This window comes from Neolamprologus multifasciatus, chromosome 16 (genome assembly GCF_963576455.1).
Source record: "Neolamprologus multifasciatus chromosome 16, fNeoMul1.2, whole genome shotgun sequence".
NCBI lineage: Eukaryota > Metazoa > Chordata > Actinopteri > Cichliformes > Cichlidae > Neolamprologus > Neolamprologus multifasciatus.
Genome location: NC_140454.1, coordinates 20,543,022 through 20,557,509, shown reverse-complemented (window position 1 = coordinate 20,557,509; position 14,488 = coordinate 20,543,022). Strand labels below are relative to the sequence as shown.

General features: G+C 39.7%; 1 protein-coding gene and 1 pseudogene across 5 annotated transcripts in view; one reads left to right on the top strand and one right to left on the bottom strand.

The window, feature by feature from the left end:
- LOC146500758 (protein TANC1-like) overlaps positions 1-14,488 on the top strand; it is a 119,852-nt gene that overhangs the window by 102,635 nt on the left and 2,729 nt on the right. For 4 of the 5 annotated variants that reach the window (XM_085136288.1, XM_085136287.1, XM_085136285.1 and 1 more), the window contains 10 exons: positions 174-410; positions 5,632-5,817; positions 6,464-6,542; positions 11,375-11,508; positions 11,692-11,815; positions 11,911-12,086; positions 12,293-12,425; positions 13,138-13,167; positions 13,271-13,362; positions 13,858-14,004. In XM_085136288.1, coding sequence (XP_084992414.1) covers positions 174-410; positions 5,632-5,817; positions 6,464-6,542; positions 11,375-11,508; positions 11,692-11,815; positions 11,911-12,086; positions 12,293-12,425; positions 13,138-13,167; positions 13,271-13,362; positions 13,858-14,004 — 1,338 coding nt within the window. The remainder of the gene's footprint in view (positions 1-173; positions 411-5,631; positions 5,818-6,463; positions 6,543-11,374; positions 11,509-11,691; positions 11,816-11,910; positions 12,087-12,292; positions 12,426-13,137; positions 13,168-13,270; positions 13,363-13,857; positions 14,005-14,488) is intronic. The other variant, XM_085136286.1, reaches the window with a different exon arrangement.
- On the bottom strand, positions 2,962-4,407 carry LOC146500759 (uncharacterized; annotated as a pseudogene).

Here is a 14,488-nt window from a genome sequence, read left to right as displayed (position 1 = left end):
AGTAAAATAGTTAAACAGTCATCTCTTCTTAAAGGAATAACATTTATTTTTAATTCAGAGTTCTTTCACCTTTAAGTACATGCAATAAAAAATTCACTTCTTTGCAAAGACCTTGAAATAAACACAAACGTGAATGCTTTCTGCATTTTCTTTTTTTTTGCTTGTATGATCAGGTAAGCCGTCTCCTGATGCTGGGAGGGGCAAACGTGAATTACCGCACAGAAGTCCTGAACAACGCACCAGTGCTTTGCGTCCAGTGTCACCTCGGTCACCAGGAAATTGTTTCACTGCTGCTCGAGTTCGGCGCCAGCGTGGATGTTGTTTCGGAAAACGGCATGAGCCCCCTCTGCTTCTCAGCTGCTGCAGGATACTTGGGACAAGTCATGCTGCTCTGTAAAAAGGGGGCTAAGGTGAGGACTTTTCATATTGTGACTACTTGACAACTCTACTGATGTAGTTTTCTTGTGATCATAGACATTTGGTTTGATTTGGCCATCTTTCTGGATATCTGGCTTTTTCATATGCAGGGTTTGTATGGGTGCTTGAAATCATTTAAAAAGGCTTGAATTTAAATATTGTCTTTTCAAGGTTTGAAAAGTGCTTGGATTTTAGATGTGGTGCTTAAACGTGGTTGAAACCATATTTCATTCACCACAAATAACTGTCTGACCGAATAGTTTTCTTATCAGATAGAAAAATCAAATGAGTCACAAAGTGTGAAAGCAAAATTTCTCCATCTGGTCTGCCTTGCACCTCTGCATGTCAGTCTGTTTCAATGTGTGTCCCCGCCCCTCCCCCCGGACATCGGGGATGAGTGCACTAACTTGACGTTGCTGTTTTAATGAGTGTTTGATGGAAAACGACACTGGTGGAATTTGCACTCTGAGTCACATGACAGGTAGGTCCTAGTAAATAATTTTCGAGTATGTGTACATAACACATGCTAATTTTTAAAACTATTATTATTATTTTGCTAGCTATCAAACGTGCTGGAGAAATGCACTGAGTGTGATAGTATAGTAGTTATGGCATGGTGATTTATGGAATATGCTGTAGACTTAGCTAACATTACTTAGCAGTAGCAGTAATGTGAGTTACTTCACTCAAGTAAAAGCTTTAAACGTTAGTCTGATACTTAACTAGCCAACTTGAGGCTTAAGGAAATAATGGTAATAAGAGGGACTGATCCATATGGGCACTGAGAATAGCCACTTTTTGCACCCACCCATTAAACTTAAGAGTTATAAATGGCTTCAAGCTCACATTGACGCCTGTGGGGCACTATCAGCCCCTGAGACAACAGACAAATTTTAGTGTTTTAATGAATGAATGTTTCATACATTAAGGCTGTCTGTGTATTTAAGGGAGGTGATCAATACATTATAATTTTACATAATAATATCACAGATGATAGACTAAATAAATAGTTTACTTAGATGCTTGTTCATTCTTAAAGTCTTATATGTTGAATTGAACTGTATGTCATCTGTTCAAAGCCTCTCCCGGTCAGTGCTGTTCTCCATGCCTGTCTTACTGTACATGATGTTATTAGCACAAACACTTTAAAAGTTACTGTGACTCAAACATAGAAAAATAGATTTCCCTCACCTAATTTTTAAAAGTATTTTATAGCATATAAAACCTTTGAAAATATGCTTTGGTTCCCATTTAACTCCAGAAAATCATAAATCAAGATATGGATATTACCTGTCCACAGATTCATGGTGACGTAACTGGTCTTTTAACTGTCTGGTGTCTTTGCTTTGTTTGGTGTTTGAACTGGTTTACATGAGCTTTTAGCTGAGATTCAGAGGTTTCTGTGGACACTACTCATGTCAGCACTTATATTTCTGACCTCATGTTATAATCGATTAAACACGATCTCCTCCCTTTTGCCCCCATTTTTGATGGTGTGGGTGCAAATGATCAGGCATGACATTCTCATAATAAATCAGATAAGATACTGCAAATAATTAATCCTGCATTTGTGTGATTGAAGAGTGTGTGCAATGACACCATTTGAAAGATTTGGCCTAAATAATTTTGGCGTGAATGAGCCTAAACATGATGACCTGACTAATGACACCATATCACCTGTGACACACACACACACGTATGACTTTGCCAGTTTCAGCTGAAACAATTTCAGTGTTTCAAACCATGTTCCAGAGTTTTTAGTTCACCGTTCATGAGGTTTCAAGAAGAAAATGAAAGACAGATCTGAATGTTTGAAAGTGTTTTGGAAAAACTCTGTAAAGATTAGATGAACAAAACTCAAAGGATAAATTCAACTGGTTTATTTTGTTAGATAAGTTGAACAAAAAGTTAAACAAGCAAGTAAATAAGGAAACAAGGTTAAATGAAGTAAGAGCGAAAAGTTAACAAGTAAATAAAGAAACAAGGTAAAACGAAGTAAGAGCAAAAAGTTAACAAGTAAATAAGGAAACAGGGTAAAATGAAGTAAGAGCAAAAAGTTAACAAGTAAATAAAGAAACAAGGTTAAATGAAGTAAGAGCAAAAAAGTTAACAAGTAAATAAAGAAACAAGGTAAAACAAAGTAAGAACAAAAAGTTAACAAGTAAATGTTAACTTTTATGTTACAACAAACGAGTGCTTCGCTGGAAGGGCAGCACAGCCACCCAGCTGTTGCGGCTTTGAGCCGGGTCGTAACATAAGACGTAACATAAGGAAACAAGGTAGAGGAGAGAAAACCCCAACAATCCCCTCTGAGCAAGCACTAGGCGACAGTGGGGAGGAAAAACTGCCTTTAAACGGGCAGAAACCTCCGGCAGAACCAGGCTCAGGAGGGGGCAGTCAACTGCCAGGACTGGTTGGGGGGGTGAACAGAGGTGGAGCAAGACGAGGCTACATCAGTTGAAGAAGCAGTATTGTCCCTCTTCCGGAACAAGCTGAAGAATTTTTTTTTCTTTTTCATGGACTTTTCCACGAGTGCCTTTTTCTCCAGGATGAGGGTTCTCAACTCATCGATGGTTTCTTTGTTTTGCTTCTCAAGTTTCTTGCATGTTTGTTCCACCTGTTCTAATGTTGCTTGTGTTTCTTCAAGCTTTTCTTTGAGGTCTTTGGATGTTGCCTCCTGTGTTAGCTTTGCCTTCTGCAGGTCTGCATTTCTCAGTTGATCTTCTTTGTGCATGCCTTCTAGCTGCTCATTTCTTTTCTGGATGTCGTGGAGCGTACACTGCAGGTCTTCATGCGTTTTGTCTTGTTGTTGTTTTTGGGCCTGCATTTCTGTGTTTTCCCGCTTCAAGTTGTTGAATTCCAACAATATCCCCTTAATGAGCTCTGAGTTGTTTTTTGCCATTTGATCGATCCTTTTTTGAATATGTGAGCATCGTTTTTCCAATGTTTCCTTTTCTCCCTCCAGCTCACTTGTTCTGACCTTCAGTTCATTACAGAATCCTTGCAACTTTTGATTTTTACTCTCAAAGTCCTTGATAATGCACTTTTCTTCTGTCAGTCTTTCTTGCTGTTGTTCTTTCTCTTGAAGGAGGTCTTTATTTTGGCGCAGTGTTTGATCCAACCTTACCTTCACCATTATGTACTTTTCCTGCATGCCTTGGAGTTCGCGCTGCAGGTCTTTTTGCTTTGTGTCCTGTTGTTCCTTCTGTTGGAGGACTTCTTTATTTTTTTCTTCAGCTTCATCAAGCTTTCTTTGGAGCAGCTGATTCTTTTGGTCCATGTATTGGAGATCCCACTCTATCTTATCAATCGTCGCTTTCCTGCCTTGAAGCTGCTCGGACATTTCTTTAACTTCAGCGCTCTTTTTCTTGTTTTCTTTGATGAGGAATACAATCTGCTCTCTGGCTTGAGCAAACTTGATCCCCCAGCCCTCATTAATAATGTTGATGTCGGGCTGGCGCTGTAGTGTTTCTTCCAGGTGTTTGTTTTGTGCTTCCATTTGTAAGCACTTCTTCTCCAGGTGAAGTTTTTCTTTTTCAATTTGTTGCATTTTGTTCTGGAGATGGTTGTTTTCATTCCTACTCTCCTGCAATGCCCTTTGGATGGATAAGAGGCCATTTGGAGAAATTGGCCGGCCATGGCAGGAAGGAGAGGCGGCGTAATCTTTTTGTCTTGGTTGTCGTAATCTTGGATACATGTTGCCGTTTGTATCCGATGACTCTGAGAGGTTTCTGTTTCTGTAGTGAACGTTTGAAGGCTGCAAACAAACGAACTAAAAATTGCTGTTTCTCACCCCTACTTAAGGAAAAACTTCAAAGGATCAAAGATCCATGTGACATCATCACTCCTAAGCCAATCAGATTGTCACATGACATTTTGGAATGGGGATTTTTTTTTTTAAACCTTTTTCAAATTTAACTTAATACTTAAGTGTTTCTTACTTGACCTGCTTAGTCGATTAAAAAGTTAATTGCCACGAACACCCCTAATGTTATATAACAGACCACAGAAAAAAGACAGTTTTTTTCTACGTGATAGAGCTATAATAAATGTTTTGTTTTTTTAAATTATCCTACTTTTTTATAAAAGGGAACATTATTTAAAAAAATATGTATTTAATTAAAAAAAACTCTGTATTCATCTAAAGGGTATAACAAGAAGGGTGACCTTTCTGCTCGAACATGAAATGACCAAAATAAATGTATTTCTCTGCAATTACAAACTCTGTGTAAACAGTCTTGGTGTCAAAATAAAGCTAACACTGGTGAGATGTCATCAGAGCTGTAAATATTACTGCAGATGTTACTATGTCAAAGTTACTGTGACTCAAACATAGAAAAATATATTTTTTATTTCCCTCACCTAATTTTTTAAAGTATTTTATAGCATATAAAACCTTTGAAAATATGCTTTGGTTCCCATTTAACTCCAGAAAATCATAAATCAAAATATGGATATTACCTGTCCACAGATTCATGGTGACGTAACTGGTCTTTTCACTGTTTGGTGTCTTTGCTTTGTTTGGTGTTTATAGAAATGGTTTACATGAGCTTTTAGCTGAGATTCAGAGGTTTCTGTGGACACTACTCATGTCAGCACTTATATTTCTGACCTCTTAATTTAAATCGATTAAACGTGATCTCCTCCCTTTTGCCCCCATTTTTCTGGGCAGTGTTGCTTAACTAGTTAAAATAACAAACATCTGTCTCCTATTTTTGTGTCACAAAAATTATTAATTATTATTAATGATTAAAGACTCATTAATTTGTGCAGTTTTCTTGTTTTGTGTGGTTGTTGTTTTTTGTCAGGTGGAGATGAATATCTCTAAGTTGATTTGTTCACATTTGCACATCTTACTTTTTTAAGAGAAATGTGTTTTTTGAGTTTGTACACTATATGCATATAAATCAACCATTTCCTTTTTCAGTGTTTTCGTGTGGTGCATTTTTCTCTCTTTTAACAAACGGCGAACAAAGGACTTTTAAGTCGACCTAAGATGATTTGTTTCAATTTTTACATGGTCTTACTGAGGTAATGCAAATTGAAACATGCATTCTTTTTTTTTGGTAATGTGCTGGAAAAGCTTGAAAATGGACCTTGAAAGTGCGTAAAAATTAAATTTGAAAAATGCGTATGAACCCTGCATACGGTACATTTACCTCACAGGTTTTTGCTGTTTCTGTTTATTAAAACCAAGAATCTTGTTTTTGCCAGGTTGATCATGTAGATAAGAGTGGCCAGTGTGCTCTGGTCCATGCTGCCCTGCGAGGACACCTTGAGATTATCCAGTACCTGCTGGAGCTAGAATGGAGTGCTGAGGGGCAGCAGCAGGACTGCTCTCTGAAGAGCAAAGCTCTGCAGCAGGCTTTGATTGCAGCCTCGAGCATGGGGCACACACAGGTCTGACTGACACACATGCATATATTTTACCAGATCCATAGACACAAATGCCCTTTTTTTGTACTGTTTCTCGCTACAAAAGAAATGTATTTGAAAGAAAACATGGGCGTACAAAAAACATACGTTAAACCACACAGGATCCTGGTTTTTCCAGTTTTAATAGTGAGACAAAACCTTTTCTTTCTTGCATGGTTTCACAACAGCCTTCCACAAAGAATTTCTGATTTATTTTTTTTAAAGATCAGAAGGAACTATAGATATATAAAATAAAAATGAGCACACAGTGTTCTCTGTGAATATGACTCAAAGCCAGAAGTACTGTTCAGAATTGCATGTAGATTCACAATCGATAACAGTGCAGCGCCTTCAGCTGGCCCGGTGAGACGTAGACTCAAGGTTTAGTTTGGCTCCCTCGTTAGCTGGAATTGGCTCCCAAGGCCTGGATTAGAATAACATAACTGGGCCAAGTGAAGTCAACCTGCATGCAGAAAAGACCCTTTTAAAGTTCTACTATTTGAACCCGCGTTTTTGTTAATGTTTTTTAAGATTAGCATTTTGTATACTGTAACTTCTCAGAGGTTTATTTGATTTTTTTTTTTTTTCTGCTGAAACAGCATGTCATTAATCTAAGTTTCTTTTTTGGCAGGTTGTGAGAGGCTTGCTGGCGTTGAATAATGAGCATGCTGTGCAAATTGATAGTCATGACACACTGTGGGGAGAGACAGGTATGTTCTCATCAATCTTTTTGCATTACACGGCTCTTTTGTACTATCACCAGCTGTTTTTGCATTCTGAACCACACTGCTGTAATTGAATGCTGCAGTGGAAAGTCCTGTATCTGTGCTCTCCACAGCAATGCTCTCTGTTTGATGCAGAGGTCGCTCAACCCAAATATGGGTGCATTTTAATGGCTGTTGTAAGTCCTCCTGTGCTGTACTTTCTGGTAAAAGCATTACTTACTCTTGTCGTGTAGCTTTCTGCTTGGAATTCAGTCCACACAGTATTTTCTCTCTTTTTAGAAAAATTGTCCCACTGAATTTTAGGAACAGTATTCCCTCGGTGCTTTATGTTAAAACAACAGCTTCGACTCCACAGTTGGTTTTATACGCTGCTAGTCCCACTCGGATTTAGAATGAGTAGTAGTTCCTGTTTTGTTTTTCCTGAAAGGATTATTTTGGACTTTTTAAAAGTTTGTCCTTCCCTCTGTGGGACAGTTTGTTTTCATTTGAAAGTGATTGAGGAGTCAAAGCAAAAAGCCATGTGGTGCTGCAGGAAACGGCATGAAGTCGGAAAAGCAGAAGGTGGCTGTCAGATTTAAGACGGGTTACTTGAAGGTTGTCTGACAGAAATGATACAGCAGACTGCAAGGCTGCATTGGCCGGGAAGCGTTCATGCATCATAATTTTTAGCCATTAAAGCATTACTACTTTGTCTCTAATGCAGTATTTTAACGGTACCTCATTACTTTTGCTGAACTCAGTAATCGCATTAGAGTGAGTACTTAATCATGTTATTACTTGTGTTCCATGAGTCTTCAATCTGAATAATGGCAGGGAAAAAAATCATTAAACATACAATTTCATCACGTGCACAGCAACCACCTGATGCCATTTTTAAAATACAAGACAGAAACGAGGAAAAACAGAATGTCTTCAGTGACTTTTTTCGAATATCTATAATCTGTGATGGAGAAGGATTTTATGTACTACATAAGATTTCTATTTTATGTCACAGTGCAGAGATCCAGATGTTCAATACAGATGGTTAAAAAGCACAGCTATGCTTTATTTTTCATTGATCCTAGTAATACTTGTGATGCATTATGTAAGAATGAGACACATGTGGTGTTAGAGCTTCAATATTCCTCACAATCATTAGTGCAGGTTGTGTTAAAACATTGCTGCAGTCATAGTAGAATATGTATAAAGAAGAATTCTCTTTGTGTGTCTCTCAATTCTAACCCAGCAGGATTTAGCGTTCAAAGTTGGCTGCTTTAAGAATGTAGGTCAGCTTCTTAGTGGAGAGGTTGTCCAAAGTGTGGCTAACTGCTGCGTGTTCTCTGTTAAATGACTGCTCAACTTCAGATGATTTTGCAGTGCTGGCCTGGGACAAAGATCTTTCCCTCTGAAATATAGATTAGATCTGCTTGGAGCAAAGTCAAATCCAATAGTACATGTGGCTTTCCGATATTTGACTCTCAGCTCTTTTTAACAAAGTGGATGTTTAATCATTGCTCACCTCTTCCTTCTAAAGTAATAACATAGTGGGTCACAGGTGGCAGTAGTCAGAGCTGTGGCTCTGCTGACCTGAAACACAGTGAGTCTTAATCCCTTGACATGACCTTGAATTAACATATTTTTGCGCCCACCTGGCACTCATTAAAAATGTGGTCCTGGCTCATCTGTATTCAGGGGGATTAAATCAGTAAACAACAGTAAACACAGTTATGACCACAATGTAGATTTGTCTGCACTCAGTCATGCTTGGGAGGGAGAGGGGGGAATGAATAAAAAAGCTGGAATTTTGCTGCAGACATAAATTGAATATTTAGTGGTGGAGTGGCTGCACTGTCTAGAAATGACTAGATACAAACACCAGAAATTATTAGCGATGAAGCAATATTTGAAATCCCTTTGCTGCTATTCAGCTGCAGGTTTATTAATCCAATTGTTGTGCTGTGATGCAGAGAAGATCGAAAGCGAAAAAGAAAATCCCGAAATATCCCCTTGAAAACCAGCCTTTTGTCGTTGCCTCAGAAACGCTCCTCTCATAACGATGTGTGAAATGTTATAGCGTGTTTAAAATTCATCGGAGTATTATATCTCACTGCAAATAGACCTGCTGTCTCTTGTGTTTAAATAGAAGAAGATTTGATTGTACATCTGTGCAAACTCTATCTTTTAAAGTCCCCTCTTAGGATGCAATACACCTCCCTGTTATGCAAAGAAAGGCAATTTACCTGCAAAGAGTCATTCTAGTTGTTGTAAGCAGGACTGGCTTGTGGCAAAGAGCCACAGCATTGTTGTTTTGCATAAAAGCAATTTTTGTTACATATTTTGGTCTTTTTCTATAATTGCAAATGAAGTAGACACTACCGTTTATTTGGGAAGTGAACCCCCAGTTCCTTGGGTGAAAATCCTGCAAGATCCTTTCATCCACCATGATGTTGTCCCTATGTCGACTTTATTTAAATACTTTTTTGTCTAGCACAAGCTTTAGTATTTTGTGGTCTTAGTCCCTGAATTGCAAAGATCAAACAGCAGGATTCTTGACCCCAGGGGAAGATGTTGTAGGGGCAAAGCGACCAGGACAATATCAGTTATCCAAGAATCAGGAAGTTTGGTTTACTTAAAGAAATACAGCCAGGAATTAAGCTACACTTTCAATGCAGTCTTCATGAAGAAATTGTAATCATTTGAGTAAAGTGAATTCATTTTCATGTTCAAGAATTTGAAAATAATTGAGCTTTGTGACACAGCATGTCATCCTGCTGGAAGCACTGTGATCATAAAGGGATGGTCAGCAGCAATACTCATGTTTGCTGTGTTGTTACTCATGTACGCTGGGTTGGGTCTCACCATTACACCACCAGCAGCTTAAACTGTTGATACAAGAATCCATGCTTGTTGTTTATGCCAAATTCTGACCCTGTCCTCTGAACATTGAAGCAGAAATCAAGACTCCTCAGACTAATTTTAGTGAGAATCTTGAACCTCGGTTTCCTGTTCTTAGCTGGCACATAGTGTGGTATTCTGCTGCTGTAGCCCATCTGCTTCAAGGTTTGACACGGTGTGTGTTTAAAGATGCTCTTCTGCATACCTTGGTTTTAAGAGGTGGTTATTTGAGTTGCAGCTGCCTTCCTATTAGCTTTTAAGCAGAAGTGCATCAGCAGTGTCCGGTTTGAACTTCAGCAGGTCAATTGACCACATCTGTATGCCTAAATGGATCGAGTTGTCATGTGATTGACATATTAGACATGTGCATTAACAAGCTGTTGAACAGGCAAAACCAAGTGATAATTGTTCAAAACCATTGTCTGGATTGTCTTTCATCATTTTCCTGCAACCATGTATTTTTCTTAAATTGACAGTCTGTCAGTTTTTTTTAATGAAACTCTGAACAGTTCTTGTTCTGAAACTATTACAGGCACAAGCATGGACAAACTAAAATATTCCTTACCGTGGTTAGAAAAGCATTTGGCATTGTTTTGAAGAAGAAAAAAAAAAAGAGTTCCAGCTTTTTTTCTTTTTTTTATTGCAAAGCTTTGCTTAAAATGTCAGGTCACGACCTCTCTGTTGTTGGTGTGTCTTGAGCTCCGCCAGCCTGGTTGCAGAATAGGGCCATTATACGTTTACCTAGTCTATCAAAGTGATTTAAAGACACTTTGAAGGTGGCTTGTAGGTGGTCTGCACGAATAGGAAGAGGAGAGGTGAAATGCAGGAGAGCTGAGATGAATAGCTTTCAAAACACAAGATAAGGAAGGATATCTTCACAAGTCGCTCTAAAACAATAAAAGTTAGAAAAGGAGCTCCTTATTCTGTGAGTAGGAATGTTGATAATCTTCTGTAGAAGCTCTTACTTTGAAGGTTCAAATAAATACCCTCATCAATATATGGAAAGGTCTCTGAGGATGAAGAACTTCTGAGAATAACGTGTAAAAACATGAAGAGTGCAGCTCTTGAGCTGCTGATTATATGTTCATTGTAGGCCACTACCATCCCCACTCTGGCTAACGCCGCTCCCTTGAGAACAAGCACAGCCTAAGTTTAGTTCCTTAGAGTCATTGTTCTGCTCTGTGCCGTGTGAGAGGATATCCATATTTTGAGCAGATGGAGGCTGGGATTGGTTGGCTCTGATGACTGTTCATCCAGATGGATGATGTCAGAGAGACAAGAAGGCTTAGCGGCACCTTAAATCTTTGCGAGAGCAAAGCTGCTCCGATTCTTAACGTTGGAACCCTCTTTGTTTGGATAACCAGCACTCATTTAAGACCAGTCCATCTGCTGACGAACTGTAAGCATCCAACACTTGAAGAATCTCTTTTCTTTACGAGCACCAATTAATACAGTATTTGAGTTCCTTTTCTTTAAAATTAATTGGCTAATTCCAGTTAATCTCGGTTTGAGGAAGATACAAAACGTAAACAAGAACGGGTATTTAACACAATTGCTTGATTTTTCTTGTCTAATGTTTGTCTGCTGATGCATGAAATGACTGAATTCTCATCTCTTTGTACAAGGCCGGGGGAACTTGAGGCAGGAATTTAATGAGTTTAATAAGCATAAACATAATTATCTGATTTAAAGTCAATTAGTAGCATGCTGCAGCTTACACTTCTCGGCTGCTCCTTATTTTTCCAGAGATTCTGGAGTCACTGTTTCTATCTGAGCCGTACACATGACTTCAAGGGTACTAAGGACATTGGATGCCTCTTTATTAGCAGCGAACAACACTGTGTACTGGACACATTTTGTTCGCTTTCAAAGTGTTTTTTGTACGATATATTAATAAGTAAATGTGTCTGAAGAAGTGCCTATGTCCCCTTTCCTCACTTTAGCCTTGACGGCTGCAGCCGGCCGTGGCAAGATGGAGGTATGCAGCTTTCTGTTGGAGCAAGGGGCGGTGGTGCAGCAGGTCAACAGGCGGGGGGTGTCTCCTCTCTTCTGCGCGGTCAGACAGGGACACTGGCAGGTGAGAGTTTCTGAGCGGTTACAAATAACAACACTGATTCCAACTACAGTTACACAGTGGCATCTTTCTCCAAACGTGTGGCATTTGATTGCATTATGTGTCCTGCCCTCACAGTCTCCTGCTTTCTACAATAACGCTGCGCGTGAGCTCTGTATAGCTGAACCTTATTCGCCTGTGTGTTAGATTGCAGAGCTGCTGCTACAGAATGGTGCTGACATTAACATCAGTGACAAGCAGGGCAGGACCCTGCTCATGGTGGCCGCTTGTGAGGGTCACCTGAGTACTGTGGAGTTTCTGCTTTCTAAAGGTGAGCAGTGCACCAAAGCATCATATGCCAGTTAGCTAGTTGTAATCAACAGTGTGTTCATATGAAACAACTGTTTTTTTCCATTGGTCTTCAAGGTGCATCTTTAACGTCGATGGACAAGGAGGGACTGACGCCCCTGAGCTGGGCATGTTTAAAAGGACATAAGAATGTGGTGCAGTTTTTGGTAGAGAAGGGTGCGGTCATCGACCACACGGACAAAAACGGACGAACTCCACTGGACCTCGCTGCCTTCTATGGAGACGCAGAGATTGTGAGTGAAATTGTTTTAAATTTGCTGAAACACACACACCCCCTCCAATATCCTTGGAGACACAAAAACACCACACGCCCCAATCTTTATTTAGTCTTAATTAACATTCCACTAAGGTTATTGAAAACATACTGTTGTGAGTTAGCTGCACTCATGACTGTGGATGCATTGTTCATGTTTTCTTAACCATCTGTGGCCTCCTATAGGTCCAGTATTTGGTGGAAAGAGGAGCAGTGATAGAGCATGTGGACCACAGTGGGATGAGGCCTCTGGACCGGGCCATAGGTTGTAGGAACACGTCGGTGGTGGTGACTCTCTTAAAGAAAGGAGCAAGGCTGGGTAAGAACTCTGCTAAACTGAAACTGCTGAAAACTGTATTTTGTATATTTATTACCAACATGTCAAATTGAGACTAGTGAGTGAGGAAAACCAGTACCAGTTTGTACAACACCCTTTGGACAGCTTTACGCCTGTGGTTTCTACAAAGTGCCCGCAGAGTACTGTCACATCTCAGTGAACACAGAAAGACGGAGTATTTTGTTACGTTTCTGTGTCGGGTTTGTTTCTGCCCTCTTCTGTATCTCATGGTACTAAAAATACAATCAGACAAAATTTGTGGAATGTTGTGGAAAAACTGTTTCCATTCCTGCTTTTCACTCACTGTGTGCGTGCGTGTGTGTACCCTAACTATAAAGAGTATGTCGGTCCCATTTCTCCCTGATGAGCAGCTTGGCTAATTTAAGAATGTGACTTATCACCCAAATGACATTCATAAAGCTACATGTCTGCAGCTTATCTTCAGCGCACTCTGCTGTCTTAGAGAAAGAAAATAGAGCTGAACCTTTAAATTTTCCTCAGTGCAGTCAGCATGCATTTACTGATGGAAATGTGACATCATTTCAACTTAAGTGAGCCATAATTGTATATTGTCACACTGCACTTTGTAACACAATTTCCTTTCGCTTCAAATAACAACCCTTCCTGTCGCATGACCTCTCTTCTCTTCGCTCTCTCTTCCTCCTAACTGTTAACTGGCCTCAATAAACTTAAGGCTACAGAACGTCTCCTTATGATCGATCAGGTACAATCTTTAGGTAACTTTACCTTGTACCAAATTAAAGAGAATACGATGTCCGTCTGTTCAAGCTGAAAACGGCACCATGAATTGCCTTCTGCTTCCACAGGGAACGCGGCTTGGGCCATGGCTACTTCAAAGCCTGACATCCTCATCATCCTCCTTCAGAAGCTGATGGAGGAAGGAAACCTGCTTTACAAGGTATCTGAAATAGAAACTGATTCCTCTCGACAGTAAAGATGATTTTCCTGTTTTAATGAAATGCTTAAAAAAACACAGACATGGCTCCTCCAATCTTTTTTATAAAAAGGAGTGGAGAAGGATGTTTTTCTTCTGAACAGTAATGTTCTTTTTTCTTGCTTAGATAAATATAGACAATGAATTGATGTGCATGTTTCATAGCACTCAACAAAGGTGCCGTGATCGATGTCTGACATTTAACAGATTGAGTTTGCAGCAGAAAGGACAAACCTGTCATGTGTAACTTGTTAGTGTGTGTGTGTCTGTGCGTCTTATCTGAGCTTGTCTGTTTGTTGTATGTGTGATTGATGAGAAGGGAGGACTTGAGCCAGAGAACAGGCTTGTGGGAGTATCTGGTGGATGCCTTGGCCTGCTTCTCTCCCCTACATTTTTCCGCTTTTCCTTCTGGGTCTCTCCTCTTCCTCACCACGTGTTTGCCCTTCATGTGTCCTGCAGAAAGGGAAGATGAAAGAGGCAGCCCAGAGGTACCAGTACGCCCTGAGGAAGTTTCCCAGAGAAGGCTTCGGTGATGAACTGAAGGCATTTAAAGACCTGAGGGTCTCCCTGTACCTCAATCTCTCCCGCTGTCGCAGGAAAACCAATGTACGTCTCTCAAGAGACTTTGATTTTTTTTCTTCATTTATATTTATTTATGAATGTGTAATAATATTGTTATTGATATACTGTGCAAATGTTGTGAACCCTTAATCGATATTTCAATTTTGAGCTCAAATCAATGTAAAGATATCTGTGGGAGGTCAGGATATTTGTATTTGTAAAACACAGTGAAAGCTGGGTCGTGGTTTAGGGATTTTTTTTTAGCATGACAATGATCCCAAACACCTTACTAGTGCAGTAAAAGCATGCCTGGACAGAAAAAAAAAACAGTGGAACTCAATCAGTCATGGATTGGCCTCCCCAGAGCCCAGACCTCAACAATATTGAAGCAGTGTGGGATCATCTTGACAGAGAATGGACCAAAATTCAACCAACATCCAAAGAAGAGCTTTGAATGATCTTCAAGAAGCCTGGAAACTGCATTCTTCAACACAACTTGAACCTAAAAAAGTTCAGGCTGTGTCGAAGA